Genomic DNA, 14,680 nt, shown 5'->3' with positions numbered 1-14,680 from the left:
TGAGATTGGCTCTAGGTTCTTTTTAGGGTTTGCTTTTTGTTTTGAGGTTTAGTTGGTAAAGGTTTAGCTTAAAAGGAGTATAAAGAGATGGAGGTAGGAGAAGGGGAAGCAAAGTCATGATGATGGTATATATCAAGTGGTGCATCCAAGATAGCACAGTCCACCAATTGAGAGAAAATAAGATCATTGGTTAAGGAGGAGGAGGATGAAGGCATATAAGGATAAGGGTTAAGGTGTTTAGCTTATAAATTGTAAGTTTCTAAGAGGAATGGGGTAAGGGCATTAGATATGGCAACTTAACTGGGATAGTGGAGGAACATGTTTCACTAGTTGTGAGCATCTGTTTTCCATATCTAGATATCGAGGAAATTATGAAAAATCCTATAATGAAAGTTATAGACTTTCTCGAGTCTCAAAAGATTGACGATGAGTTAATCCAAGTTAGGGTTGAGAATAATTGAATTAAAATTACTTTTCTAGCATCAATTTCGACTCAATCATCAGAAAAAATTAATTTCGAGGGGTAAAATGGTAACTTTTGCAAGTTCAGGACTAAAATGCTAAAACTTCTCAAAGAATTTTCTCACAGAACCGAATCAGCTTTACACCGTGCCGATTGGCTATTTTTTCGAGATTCGACGTAGTTTTTCGTACTTTTTTGACTTAAAATGCTGAAATTAATGAAAAAAAGTTTCTAGAAGTGATTTGTGAGAGTTATTGGATATTTTTAGTGATAATCATTTGAATATAAAAGATTTTATTTTAATTAGATATGAATTTGATAAAAGGGAAAGATAATCAATGATTTTTATTTTAAATAATTAAGATTTATCTAATACATCTAGATTTCCTAACCTTACTGCTATAAATAAAGTATGATATCCTAGGTTCAGTGAGAGCTATATTCATTAAGGAATACACTAGTAACCTAGAAGAATTCACAGATAATTCATTAAAGTAGAGAGTTTTAGGAAACAAAGAGAGAAGTCACTAAGAAAGAGCTTTAAATTAGGAAAGTATCTTTAGAACGACAAAAGATTTTCTAAACCCTAAACAATACTGAATTTTCATCCAATCTTCAATTCAACCGCCTCATCCTCTGTAGAGACTCACATATCAGCATTTAACGGTGACAACCTAAAAGTTCCTCAATCCAATATCATTAGCTTTCCCATCTTCACAAACTGGTTATTTTATTTTATGTTTATAAACAAGATTATGAATAGTTTTTTTAGTAATTGATGTATGATTCACATGACTCATATGATTAGATTAGGGTTCCCCTTGAATTGCATGTTTTGATTTTTTATTGGGGTTTAAATTTGATAATATAAACATGTTGGGTTTTGAATCTGATAATATATTTCCTATTGGATTTTGAATATGATGATTGAAATAACTAGATGATATGTTAGATTCGTTCTTTTAATTATATGATCATATTAAATTTCTCGGGTTGTATAATTGAAATCTAAGATCTGCCTATGTGAAGTTTTATTTGCCTTCTATTAGTTTTTTTTTCTAGGGTTTATATTATTTTTATGACTTCTAGCTTAATTTGATTTTTTTTTTTTGTTATGATTTTTACTTCATATTTTCGAGTTTTAATCATGTTTTTATCTCTTGTGCATGTTAAATCGGCTTCTCGGTGAGGGAGGATCTAAAAAACTATAAAATTGACCATAATCAAGCCCTAGAGCGGATCGACTCTATGATGTCACCAATCGGCTGTGCGCTAAGCTGAATCAGTTTTGTGATGTCATTAATCGGCTGTTCGTCCCAAATTGCCCTAATTCACGAATTTTCAAGTCCTTTTGCTGAATTTTACCAATTTTAATTTATTTTAGTCATTTTTCTTAATTTTATTAGTTGTAGAAAGGGTTGTAATAGTTAGATTTATTGCTTTTTTATTTTGTTTTATTTTTTTTCTTTATCTTGATAATAACAAATAATTGATATATGATTGTTAACTAAAATTGGACATATAGGCTTAAGTCCTAAAACTTGAACTTTGCCATGCAACTTATGGTCCATTATGTTAACATATTGTTTAGTTTGGGCTTAAATTAAAATCCAATTAGACTTATTGGGCTTTGCCATGTTTAGTTAATTAATCAATTCACTTAGAATGTGGTCATTAAATCATGTCTTGACGTGTAAGATGTAACCCATTTAGGTTAAAAACTTGGTAATTAAAGCATAATATATAATTGGGCTAGACTAGATAGGCATTTATACATAATTGATTAGTAAATTAGGTTAATAAACTTTGAAATGGGTTGGGTTTTATAAAATAGACTAGACTCAGGTGAACCTCATATGTTGTAGTGCTTAATATGTAGAAATATGATTGTTGCATTTATAGGGAATTGTCCTTTTTATTTTTTAAAAACTAAGATACACGAATAAGAAAGTTGGCTTCCGAATCCATCTCTAGATTTATGGCATAAAACTTTCTTATGGAATCGAGAAACGTCACTCATTAGTAAAAGTATCCTGGTGAATTACTCGGGTGGCAACTCCCATATCCGTGCTAGTCTCTGTGACTAGTTAGCGTGTTTCCGATTAGATTGAAAAGTCTTGCAGTACTATAGTCGCTGAAGACACTTAGATGTACGCCTGAAACCACCGCCCACACTAGTTATTTTAGTGTTTGGGATAAGAGCTATAAATAGGTGATTTTTGGGGCTATGGGGTAGGATATTTTGGAGAAGGTGATTTTCTTTTTAAGGTTGAGTGGTCATTATTTGTGTTGTCAGATGGTGGGGTAGTAGAAGTGGAGAGTCTAGGGAAAATTTTTTTTACACACTAAGGTTTGAAAAGATGTATACGTGTCTCCATTTTCCTGCTACATCTAATGGGGGAAGCTTTGAGCCAAGGGCCATATTGAAGTTTTTCTTCATTGGTCTTATCAATCTCGTCATAGGAGGGGCACTATTTAAGAGAATGGCTAACCTAACCATAATAGAAGCAGAAAATGGCTAATGACTTATATTTTAATAGGATCGAGAGGCTCTTACCTTTTAGCTTGAGGGTAATACCTTTAAGCATAGGTTTAGTTATGTCACAATGAATTTTGAATCTCATAAAATGACTATTATCATCATCTAAGCAATCAATATTATCTAGCAATCCTATTTAATTTGCAATGATAGCTACAGATTTCTTGTTCATACAATTCACAAGAAAGTCATATGCCTTAACCCAGAAAGGAACTTTATTAACAGTAATTGAGGATGGTTATTCCTTTCCACTGATTTTCTTAATAGCAAACAAGCGGTTATCAAAATGCCAAGACTAATTATTAAGTACCCATTCCATTTTGAAACTGAAACAAGAAAATATTCTTACCCCATTCACAAGCTCATAATCCTAATCTTGCTTTCCACGATCTTTTCATGGTGTCTAGAAGAGCAAATGAATTGAAAGGTCTTTCAAAAACTAATTTTCCAACCAAACAGTTCATCTCTCCAACTTCATATTTTTGCTTGTCACCATTTTTCTCATCGAAATCAATTATCATATATTCTCTTTCTGTCAAGTTCTCCATAATTAATATTTCCAATTACTAAAAAAATAGAGCAAATAGCAAAAAATACCAAAAAGACAAAACCACTCTAAAAAACCTAACACAGCAAAAAAGGACAGACTAAGGATGAGAAGAAAAGCAATAAAGGACAGTAAAGCTAAAGGAGAGGACGAAACACAATACTAAGATAGACATAAAGGACAAAGAAAAATGAAATGGGTGAAGCCTAAAGGAGAAAATATAGACGGAGGGCAATAAGAAATAAAAAAATAGGTATGGAATAAAGGATTACAATTGGAAAGAATATTAACGTAATCAAATACTAAAGGACACAAGACTAAAGGATTAAGAGAAAGAAAAAGACACAAGACTAAAGGATTAAGAGAAAGAAAAAGACACAAGATTCCATGGACATAACGGAAGGAAGACCCTCAATATGAGGATAACAAAACCATGAAGGGACATGGCTCTCCAAATGAGAGAACCCTACCTCCTATAGAAAGAGAACATAACATCTTCATTCGTTACCATAAGAGAATAAATAAAAATTGATAACTAAATTCATTTCCACCACCTACACTGATTTTCATTTTCTCAACTAACTAATTAAGAATCTAAATGCATAAATTTAATTGAGCCTATTCGATAGATTCAAGGGCTAAATTAGATTTTATTTCCAATTTTATTTTTGTCTAATTACTAGTTAAATCTTGAATTTTACACTTTTAACAATTTTATCTAATTATTTTAAAATTAAAAAATAAATATCCATGCTTTCAATTTATCTTCCAAAATGGTAATTATTTTTACAATTTCACAGTGAGAAAAATGACATGGTAACTCGATTATGCTACTAATTAAAAATATTTTAAGTCAACATAAAATTTGTCATGTTTAGATGCAAGATGTGTGTAAAAGGCACATATATGTGAGATAATGGCTATATTGTTAAAAGGCACATCATTTTTTTAGTTTTATTTTTTTTACTGTAAATTACAAATATTATTTTCAAATTTTGAAATAATTAGGTAAAACTATTAAAAAGTGTATAGTTTAGGATTTAATTAGTAATGATGCTTTCTATATTTTACGAAAATATAGTACATCAACTCTCTTATAATTAATATATTTTGTAGATCAAAAAATTATGAAGTATTAAAATTATTAATTTACTAAGTTCATAAAAAATAAAGACCATAAAATTATATAAGATTAAGATATTCAAAATAAATTATATATATAAATTTAAAGTTACTATATAAAATTAAAATTTATTATTTACTTTTCAATTCAACAAGTGATTGACATGAAAAAATTTGTTAAAAGAAAAATGATGCTGAGTATGCCATGTGAGTGAGGCATACCATCGTGAATAAATATACCCTAACCAATTTTTTATCATAATGAAATATGAATTTCTAAGCTCACTTGTCAGTTTACTTAGAACCCAAAGCACCAAATAGTAAATAGATTTGTAAATATAAAGAGACATCAGTTTAAAAGATAGAGATAAAAACGAAAATTAAGAAATTAAATTAAGATTACAAGCTAAAGATTTAAAAGAAACTAAAATTGCATTAATAATTAAAGAAGTTCTAAATATTGCTAGAAAGAAAATAACGAAAATAATCCATTTGATTTTGAAATAAAAAGAAATTCTTGAAATGATATAGTTTAACTGAAGCCTGTAGTTCTTGAGTCTTGAATGTGTTGTTCCATATGTTGATTATCGTTCATAATTGTTGATGCCCCTTCCTTTTCGGTTTTCTTCTATATTTATAGAGATTTCTAAATTCCCATTTTCCTTAAGGACATACCTCCCTTTTCTTTTTCCTACATTAGAGCCCCATAATCTCCATTGGGCCAAAATGGTTGTTGACTTGTTGCTAATTGACATCCATGCTCTCTTACTTGCCGCCACTTGCTAATTAACTTTTTTAACCATTTCTAACTATAACACTTAATTAATTTCAATTAATTAATTGAACTAAAAATATGTTGCTCTGAATAGTTTGGGTCAAAAAAATAATTATAGTGCTAACAAATTCATACTCTTAATTAATTTCATAATAATTACACTTCTTTTAATAGAAGATATAATTTTTATAATTTCTTTTTTCTTTTGGTGGTATATGCGTAAGAAATATTTTTTATATTTAATAACTTCTAAAAATTCTTTATATTTGTCAATTTTTAACATCTCAAATTTACTAATAATAAGTAGTCATAATAAACATCACCACTTTTTTAGTTGAAATTTATTGAAAAGTTTATTTTTATTTACAAAAAAATTAGTATTATCCTTTGTGTTAAATATTCACTTTAAATTAAATTAATATTGTATATTAAATAATTCTATAAAAATTCATAGAAATATAAGATATGAGACAAATATGGAGAGATAATTAAATAAAATTAATTTCATAAAATATATTTCCTCATTATTATGGAATTTATTTTTAAATTTTATTTATTTTTTTTAGAATTTAGTTTAGTTAATAATAAATTTAATAGAGTTAATAAGTTAGAATTCTATATCAACTTTCATTTCAACTAAACACATAATCTTTAGATTGAAAATCAACTCTTGTAAAATTATTCATTTCAAGCAAGTATAAAGAAAATGATATATAGTAGCATTTTTCTCTTAAATATTCTTCTAATAAATAGTAACTATAAATTTTTTCTTTTTAGATTTTTATAAATTTTTGAATAATAGAGTTATTAATTATTTAAATAAAAGAAGTTTGTCTCTTAAAATTTTTTATTAATAAAACTATTAATTTATTAAGACCTAAATAATAATTAAATTTTATATTTTATATTTTATATTTTTTAATATGTTTATCTAATTATTTTAAAAATTTAATATAAATATCCATGCTTTCAATTTGTTTTCAAAAATAGTTTTTGGTAAGAGCTTTTAATATTTTATAATAAGAAAAATGACACAATAAGTTAATTTTACATTTAGATGTAACATGTATAGAATTTATAATGACTATTATTAAATATAAAATAATATTTTATTTTTTATAATTATTATTCTTTTAATAAGTACAATCGACTTATAAAATTATTTTTTACCGTAAAATTTTAAAATTTATTATTCGAACATATTCTTAAAAATAAATTAAATATGAATATTTATTTTTAAAATTTTAAAATAACTGTATATAATTATTAAAAAGTATAAAATTTAAGGTTTAATCGGTAATAGGGTCTACCGTATTCCTATGCTATACGACGGTACCTAAAGGGCAATTTCGGAGTATACCATTCCATGGGTGTTGTTTGACAAACAAAATAAGAAAGAAGCGTCGATCAACATTCAAAAAGAGAAATTTTCTCAAAGAAAAAGAAAAAAAGAAAAAGACAGAGGAGTCAATCGTTAAATTCGATCAATTTCTTATCAATCGCTAGTCAGAAATTTAATTTACAGAAATAACGAAATGGTAACTTCTCTTTCTTTGATATTTTTATCCGATCTTTTGTTAATTCTCACTTATTATTAGATCCAAATTAATTAATACAATTCGTTATCAGGTTTGCATAGCTTGCTTGTTGCCACTGTTCTTGGTCCCAATCGTCAACATATTGCCTCTGCTCTTCGATTATATCATGGTAATTGGCAAATACTCGCTTGCGTTTATTTCGATTTTCCTTTTCTTTTTCTCTTTCCTATTATAATGTTATTTCTTTATTTGTTAGGGAAAAGTTTATGCCCTGTTTGGATGGGAATACAGGAAACCAGAGAGGGCTCCTCCAGCTTGTCCATATAAACCCTCCGCCTCAAGGGAGGAGTCGGCCAAAGTAAGGGCAAATTAATCTTTTTGGGTTTTTTTATTTATTAAATTATTTTCTCTTATTGGCTGGAAATGGATAATTTAGTTTTACACTTGGCAATTTCATTTGAGTTTATAATATTTGAGTTATTATTTCTAGAGACATGATGAAAACAATAGAATGTGATTGCTAGTATTATATAGTCTGATTGCCTGAATCCTTTAATTGCAGTGTGATAAACTACTGTAGTAATTGAAAATCTTACTCTTTTTATTGTGCTTGTTGCAGAAGAACAGAATTTTATGTATTTGAATTAATAGGAATCTGTGTTGGTAACATTAATGAGTAAACATTAGGGGTCTCAATTGTTTATCTTCAAACAATAAAAGTAGTAAATGAAATACTGGCTATGAAAACTGTCTTTACTTATAGTCCAGCCTCCAAGGATAATCCCATCTCGTGTGAGAGTTAGAGATAGCAAATAAGCAGGTCTCGTCAGTCAGGTCATTCGAGTTTTAGGTTATTTTAATTTGGTACTTTCTGTTGGAGTTTTGAGTCAATTCGGATGTCTAGTTATTCAAGTTTGGGTACTTTCAGTTTTGGGTCATTTTGGTTTCAGATTTTTGTGGCTTTGCGTTTCAGTCTCAGATTGTTTTGGTTTCAACTAATTTCGGGTCATTTCACCTCCTGGCATTTTGGGTTTGGTTTGTTTTCGAATTAGGTTATTTTGAATTTCAGTTCAAGTTTCGGGTTAATCTATTGAATTTTAGTGGGTTTAACAAAAAAGAAAGCATAAAAATCCACGATTTATTAGTAAGTTGTAAACTCATTTACGACATACACACAATATATAGTTATTCTTATGAAAATAGGAAATTTTCATATAAATAATATCCTCATTACATAATTCAGTTTTTGGTATATTTTCTTGCTTAGCATTTTTTTTTCTTTAATTTTTTTAAATGTATACTTTCTTTTTACAAATTGTAATGTGCTGATCTAACTTTCAAATGTTGCTTTTTTGACAAACTTTGCCCATCCAATATTTAAAATTTTATAAGTTGGATATGGTAACTTTAACTCTTCAAGCAATCGTTATTAATAACTATTATAAATGGACATTTGGGTTATTTCAAGTTTTGAATACGATTTATAATGATTATAAATTCAGGTCATTTTGGGTCTCGATTTATATCGGTTCATGCCAATTCAGGTTTCGGGTTGTTTTGAGTTGTTCTTTTCGGGCTTGGGTTGTTCTGGGTTCAAATTTTTTTAGGTCTTAGGTTGTTTTGGATTTGGGATATTTTGAACTCGAATCTTTTCAGGTTCGAGTCTTATGGGGTTTGGGTAATTGACTTTAAAGTTAAATCAGGATTGGATGGGTAGACTTTTGGGTGGGTCAAGTTTTTAAGTTCGGGTTAGACTTTGCCATTTATAGGGAGAGTAATGAGTTTGAAGCTTGTATGACCTTTTCCTAAAATATTTTCTACATTTTCCCGTCAAAGAATAAACTGTAAAATAAATGTGAAAAAACTAGGAAGTACTGACACTTCTGAAAGGCAGAAGTGTCCACACCTGAGACATGCCCATACATGCCCGGCATGTGTTTGATACGCGTCCATACGTTTTGGAATATTTTATTTTTATATTTGCTGACACAACATAGACTTGGATAGGACACTTTTAGGACCGCGAGGCAATTTGGACAATTTAAATATCATACTAAATAGCAATTTAACCCCGTAAATTTACAGACTATTTCACAATTATCCTAAGAAAATTATATATTTTTTTAATCTAATTAGCCCATACTATTTAAAAAACATAATCAATTTCTAATAAAATTAAAAAATATAATACATACACATAAAATCTTATTTTTAAATATATATAAATTAAATTATATTTATATGAAATATTTTAGTTTTTTTATTATTATATTGTTTAAATTTGAATAATTATATGTTATATATATTTTTTGTTCAGCGTGTCCCTCCCATGTTGTGTCCTACATTTTTAGAAATAACTGTGCAGACATGTCTGTGCCATATCGTGTCCATTTTCCGTGTCCGTATCCATGCGTCTTAGTGAAAAAGTAGGGAAAATTGATTCCATTATTTTCCACAAGGTCGGACACCCTTTATTGTTTTATTACAAATTGATGTAAGGATTGAGAGTAGCTAGTGGAATTTTAACTTATAGTATTGTTTCCAAGAGATAACCCACTGGATTAGTTTCCCTTAACACTGAAACCGTTGAACGTTCGCTTCAGAAGATCGAATTTTAAAATGTATTAGTTGCCTTCAGAAAAGGAGAAAAATTAATTTCCAATATCCTACAATCACATTACGAAGTACTTCTATTTCCTAATGAAGAGAGTTTTTGTACATTATTTGATGTCTATATATAGTTATATTATTTTATTTGTGCTCGCATTTCCTTCACCACCATTTTGACTTGTGGTCAGTTAGGGTATATGGGTTCTGGGTAGTGCTGGTTCTCATTTCGGCTTTTATGTTGTTAGTGGTAAACAACATTTGCTTTTATCATGTTTAGCAGGCAGGGGCAGAAGGTGAAACTGGTGCAAGGGTTCCTGTGTCAGGATCTGTTGAAGAAAGAGATGGTAAGCAGGACTGATATTAGAGTTATGGTGCACAAAAGTGAAATCTGAAAACTTTCTGAAGCTTCTCAAGATACAGTTTCAAGTTATTGTCCAAGGTCAAGTATAAAAGAATTGTCATGGCATAAGATGGTTTATTTGTGGATTCTCTCTTCCTCTCTGGAGTAAAATGTTGTTCTTGTAAATGAATGTGAGTCGATGAATTCAACCAGTTAAATGTTCTAGGTTCATACTAGAATGATTCTACATGATTCTGGCTTTATGGTTGAATTAAAACCATAAAGAGTAACATATAACAAAGAGTCTGTTGGTAGAAAAATGTTTTCAAACAACAATTACAGACCAATTTGATGAATCTTATTTTTCATAGTAAGTTTTGTGCTGAGATTAATTTGATGAGATTGATGGAGCAATTCTAGCAATTTTTTCTCGTTTTAACGCCTTTACAAGATCCTTTGGGACTAAAGGTTTGACAATCTCTTAAACTGAAATATTCAGGTTAAAAATCTGTTGGTTTAGGTAGGCTGTTCGCTTTTACAAGTTTTATGCATTCCCATTTGAAAGAATATGGTGTGCAAAAATGGCACATTCAGAAGACAAGAATGCAGAAGCAGAGTGATATGAATGTTGAAGATTTGAAACTCCTGATGCAACCTAAAACTGGGTGGCAGCAGCCTCACAAGAATGTTGAAGATTTCTTGTACAAGCTGATAATTATTCCATTTTATATCTCAACTCATTAACGAATACAAGCAAGAGTCACGTGAAACAGAATCTTATTGCATCCCTGTCTACCTGTAACTTCTTTGTATCTACAAATTTAAACCTGTTTGCGGCAGAATAATTCATATTTTGTGGAAGTTGCTATCTTTACAAGTTACATAACAAAGTCAACCAGAAAGGAACCGGAAAAGGAAAAGTAACAGAAACAGAGAGAAGTGCAAACATTTAATTTATTATATACTAAACTGATGTTGTGCATAAATATTAATAATTGAATCCATTTATAATAAAATATGAAATAATTATTAAATTCAAATTACAACTGATTCATCTAAATTTTATTTTTGCAATCTAATTAATTCATTTATATTCATAAATGCATTAGTTGAGTTAAATCAATATTCTCGTAATGCAAATTAATTTTGAACTAACTATTAATGTATTCTCGTAATGCAAATTAATTTTGAACTAACATTAATAAATTAACATTAATAGTTGATTTATTATTAATCAAAATTGGAATTTTACTTTTCCAAGCATCTCATCATATTGTTTGATAAATATGACGCGTTCAATTTAAACATCCATAATCTTCAAAATTAATATTCATTTCATAAATATATTGTATATTTTTTATTTATTTATATTACTGCAATAGTATGTACTATATAATAATCCTATCACGCCTTTTTGTAATATTAAATAAAAATAGTTCATTTGATGCTATATTACAATAAAAACATGCATAAATTGGAGGAGTTTTTATTTATAGTTTTTGTTATATATTTAATCCATTTGATACCAATTCTTAATGCATAAATTGAAACGGTTTTTATCGATGAAATTAAAGAATCATTCATTGTTTTAGATGATGATAAATTTTAACTATAATTTATTATTATTATTTTTTTATCATGTCAAATCAAAAAAATAATTAAATAGTTTTATTTTCTCATTCACGTGTTTTGCATATCACATATTATAATTTTATATAATAACTTAAATGACTATTAAAAGTAAAAGTTTCAATAGATAATACTAAAATATTAACAACTTAAATTTAGAAAATTTTGAATTCAGTTAAGATAATTTTATCATCTTCTTGTTTTTCATCTTTTTTTTTTTATTTCATTTTTCTGTTCAATATAATTTAAGTTACTCTTATGATTTTATCTATTTTAATTAGATTTTATGATTAGGTCAACATTCTAAAATATTGACTTAATTTCTTTATTTTAGACAAAATAAAGATGAAATTTTTTATATAAGTTATTAATATTATATAAATATCTTTTCAAACTTTGGATTGATCATATATTTTCTTAAATGGTCAATATCCATATATTTCTTCAATTCAATAAATTTAAAGCTTTTGATGCTAGCTAAAATATAATTTTATTGGTATTTTATTATATAGATTTTGGCACTAATTTTATTTCTCTTAAAAAAATTTAGTTTTTCATTCTATAATATCAATGGTTCAATTTTTAATGATATGAAAAGTCTAACTAGTTTGTAAGAAAATATAGATTTATCACATAATTATTTTACCGTTTCTACCCCAATTTTAATTTTTTATAAAATAATCTATATTCTATATTTATAACTGCAATGGTTTTCCATAATTAGATTTTATTTTTATAAATTAAATTATAGTTGAGACTGATTATTTAATTTTACCTAAATAGTTAGACTTCTAGGCAATTAATTTTTATTTAAATAATTCTAATTCATTAAATTAAAATAAAATACTCTTAAAATAAAATGCTTCTTCAATCCATCTGATAAAATAAAGTATGATGTCTTCCTCAGATTTACAGCTCCAGATACTCGTGCAGATCTAACTATCCATCTCTATACTATACTGCTCCGAGTCGTCAAGGAATTGTAGCCTGCATAGACAATAGACTTGGCAAAGGAGAAGTGATTGAGCCAACATTCTTGAAAGCAATTGAAGAATCAAGTATTCCATGGATCATATGCCCATTCTCCATGATGCTTGGATGAACTTGTAAAAGTTCTTCAATGCAACAAAAGATGGGGACAGAAGGTACTAGTCTGATGTAGAAAACCAGACAAGAAGTTTTGGAGAAGCATTTGCTGAACATCATAAGAATTTCAAAACTGATATGTTCAAAGTGGAGAAATGGAGTGCTGCCTCGAAGGAAGAAGCATCTTATCTATCAGGTTCAGTCTCCATGAACACAAAGTAAACAATAGGCTAAAAGAAGAAGAATTTTTTAGTGACTTGTATTTCATATATATGCATCTCTTACCACTGTGAACTTCAAAAATTAATCTTGAACAATGTTCGTACCAATTGCTAAACTGTAACATAAGTTTGTGATCAGTGGTACCACCTTTACTTAAATTGTTCTTGTGTCATAGTTTTATATTAGTTTTCTTATTTTTTAGAATTTCACACTTGCTGCTGTATGCATCTTATGTATGCTTCTAGGCCTGAATCTGCTCTTATTGAGGAGATTATCAAATATGTGTAGGTTATTTGGATTGAGGGATTTTATAAAATTCATGAATTTAGCTTAAATTTAAAAAAAAAAAATTTAAATTCTTTCAAAAATATTATATCTAGCTCCTAAAATATCATTTGTACCTACTACGCTGTTGTAATATATTTGGTGCACGTAATTTTTGCCCTTTGCTTGCTATGTATTATATCTTTCTACTGGTTGCATTTATTGTGTCTGATGTGAAAATCTTTTGCTCGTAGTTTGTGCAACATGACGAGTTATTTTGCTTTTTTCTTCTTCTTTCTTTTTTCAATTTTTTTTACCGCTAAAATGTCGGTTTGCCTCTGAACGGAGAACTAGCTCAAATTTTAATTCTCTAGTTAATTTATCCAGTAACTTAGATTGAACTAAAAGATTTAATCAATACAAAACGTTTCAATTCATCTTTAAACTTCATACTAAATATCAAATTTTATAAAAATAATTATTTATTAAATTATAATAAATTATTTAATTTTAATGTAATTTATTCTTATTATCTAATAAAAATAATTAAATAATATTATCAAACTCGTATAAAATTATATTTTTATTCAATTAGGATTAGGCAAGTTCTCGATTCTTTTTATGTATTTTGGCAGTTTCTTGTTCTGTAACTTAGCTTTTGGGATTTTTTTTTTATATTTTTAAATTGTAGGTGGGTTGTGATAGTTAAATTTATTTTCTGCTCCTTTTAATTTTACTTTTTATCTATGATGAATATCCAAATACATGCTACATGATTGTCTAATTAAAATTAGACCTGGTATTGTAGTCTATTAGCTTAATTAAGATGGTAATTAGGCTTTAACTTAAAAATTCATATAGAATTAATGGGATTTGCCATGCTTAATTAGGTTAAATTGGGCCATATTAGATTTAGGGTCACTAAATAGAGCCTCTCCATAAAAAGTATTCAATTATGCTTAAAAAGCTTAGTAATTAAAAGATAATTTGTAATTGGGTTAGACTAGGTATGCCTTGTATGTAATTAATTAATAAGTTAGGTTAAATGACTTCGATGAATGAGTTGGGCTTTGATAAAAATGGGCTAGATTTAGATGGACCTCACTTTGCAGTACTTGATGTGTGGAATAGCCTGTTAAACAATAAAATTAAAAATAAATATACACAAATAAGGAAGTTGGCTTCTTGATCCATCTCTAGATTTGTGACGTGAGCTTCCTTATCATCACTCATTAGTAAAAATGACTCTCATCGCGCGCTAGCCTCTATGACTAGTTAGCATGTTCCCGATTAGATTGAAAAGTCTTGCAATGCTGTAGTCGCTAAAGACACTTGGGTGCGCTCCCGAAACCGTCGCCCATAGTGGCGACTCCACTAGGAATAAGAAAAGCTTATTTCAATGTATGTTTGTATTTAATTTTAGTATTTAATGGATGGTTCTTGCATCACTATACTTTCACACATTGTGCACATTGGTCAATGTAGCCCTGATAACTTAGTTAATGGTTCTTTGGTTCCACTCGAACCCTAGAATTGCGACACTGG

The 14,680-nt window shown here is 28.4% G+C and overlaps 1 protein-coding gene across 2 annotated transcripts; it reads left to right on the top strand.

Moving 5' to 3' along the window:
- Positions 1-6,787: 6,787 nt before the first annotated feature.
- Positions 6,788-10,308, top strand: LOC8269284. Of its 2 annotated transcripts, none has more exons than XM_015718091.3 (4): positions 6,788-6,984; positions 7,076-7,153; positions 7,241-7,342; positions 9,875-10,308. In XM_015718091.3, the coding sequence occupies exons 1-4, from the start codon at positions 6,982-6,984 to the stop codon at positions 9,950-9,952; spliced, it is 261 nt and encodes an 86-aa protein (XP_015573577.1). In that variant the 5' UTR covers positions 6,788-6,981; the 3' UTR covers positions 9,953-10,308. The 2 variants fall into 2 exon arrangements, with proteins under 2 accessions (XP_015573577.1, XP_002517313.1); XM_002517267.4 differs by having other exon boundaries at positions 6,789-6,984; positions 9,872-10,308.
- The last annotated feature ends 4,372 nt before the right edge of the window (positions 10,309-14,680 follow it).

Source organism: Ricinus communis, chromosome 10 (assembly GCF_019578655.1).
Source record: "Ricinus communis isolate WT05 ecotype wild-type chromosome 10, ASM1957865v1, whole genome shotgun sequence".
Lineage (NCBI taxonomy): Eukaryota > Viridiplantae > Streptophyta > Magnoliopsida > Malpighiales > Euphorbiaceae > Ricinus > Ricinus communis.
The sequence above is the reverse complement of the archived record's forward strand: the minus strand, read 5'-3'. Positions and strand labels throughout refer to the sequence as shown.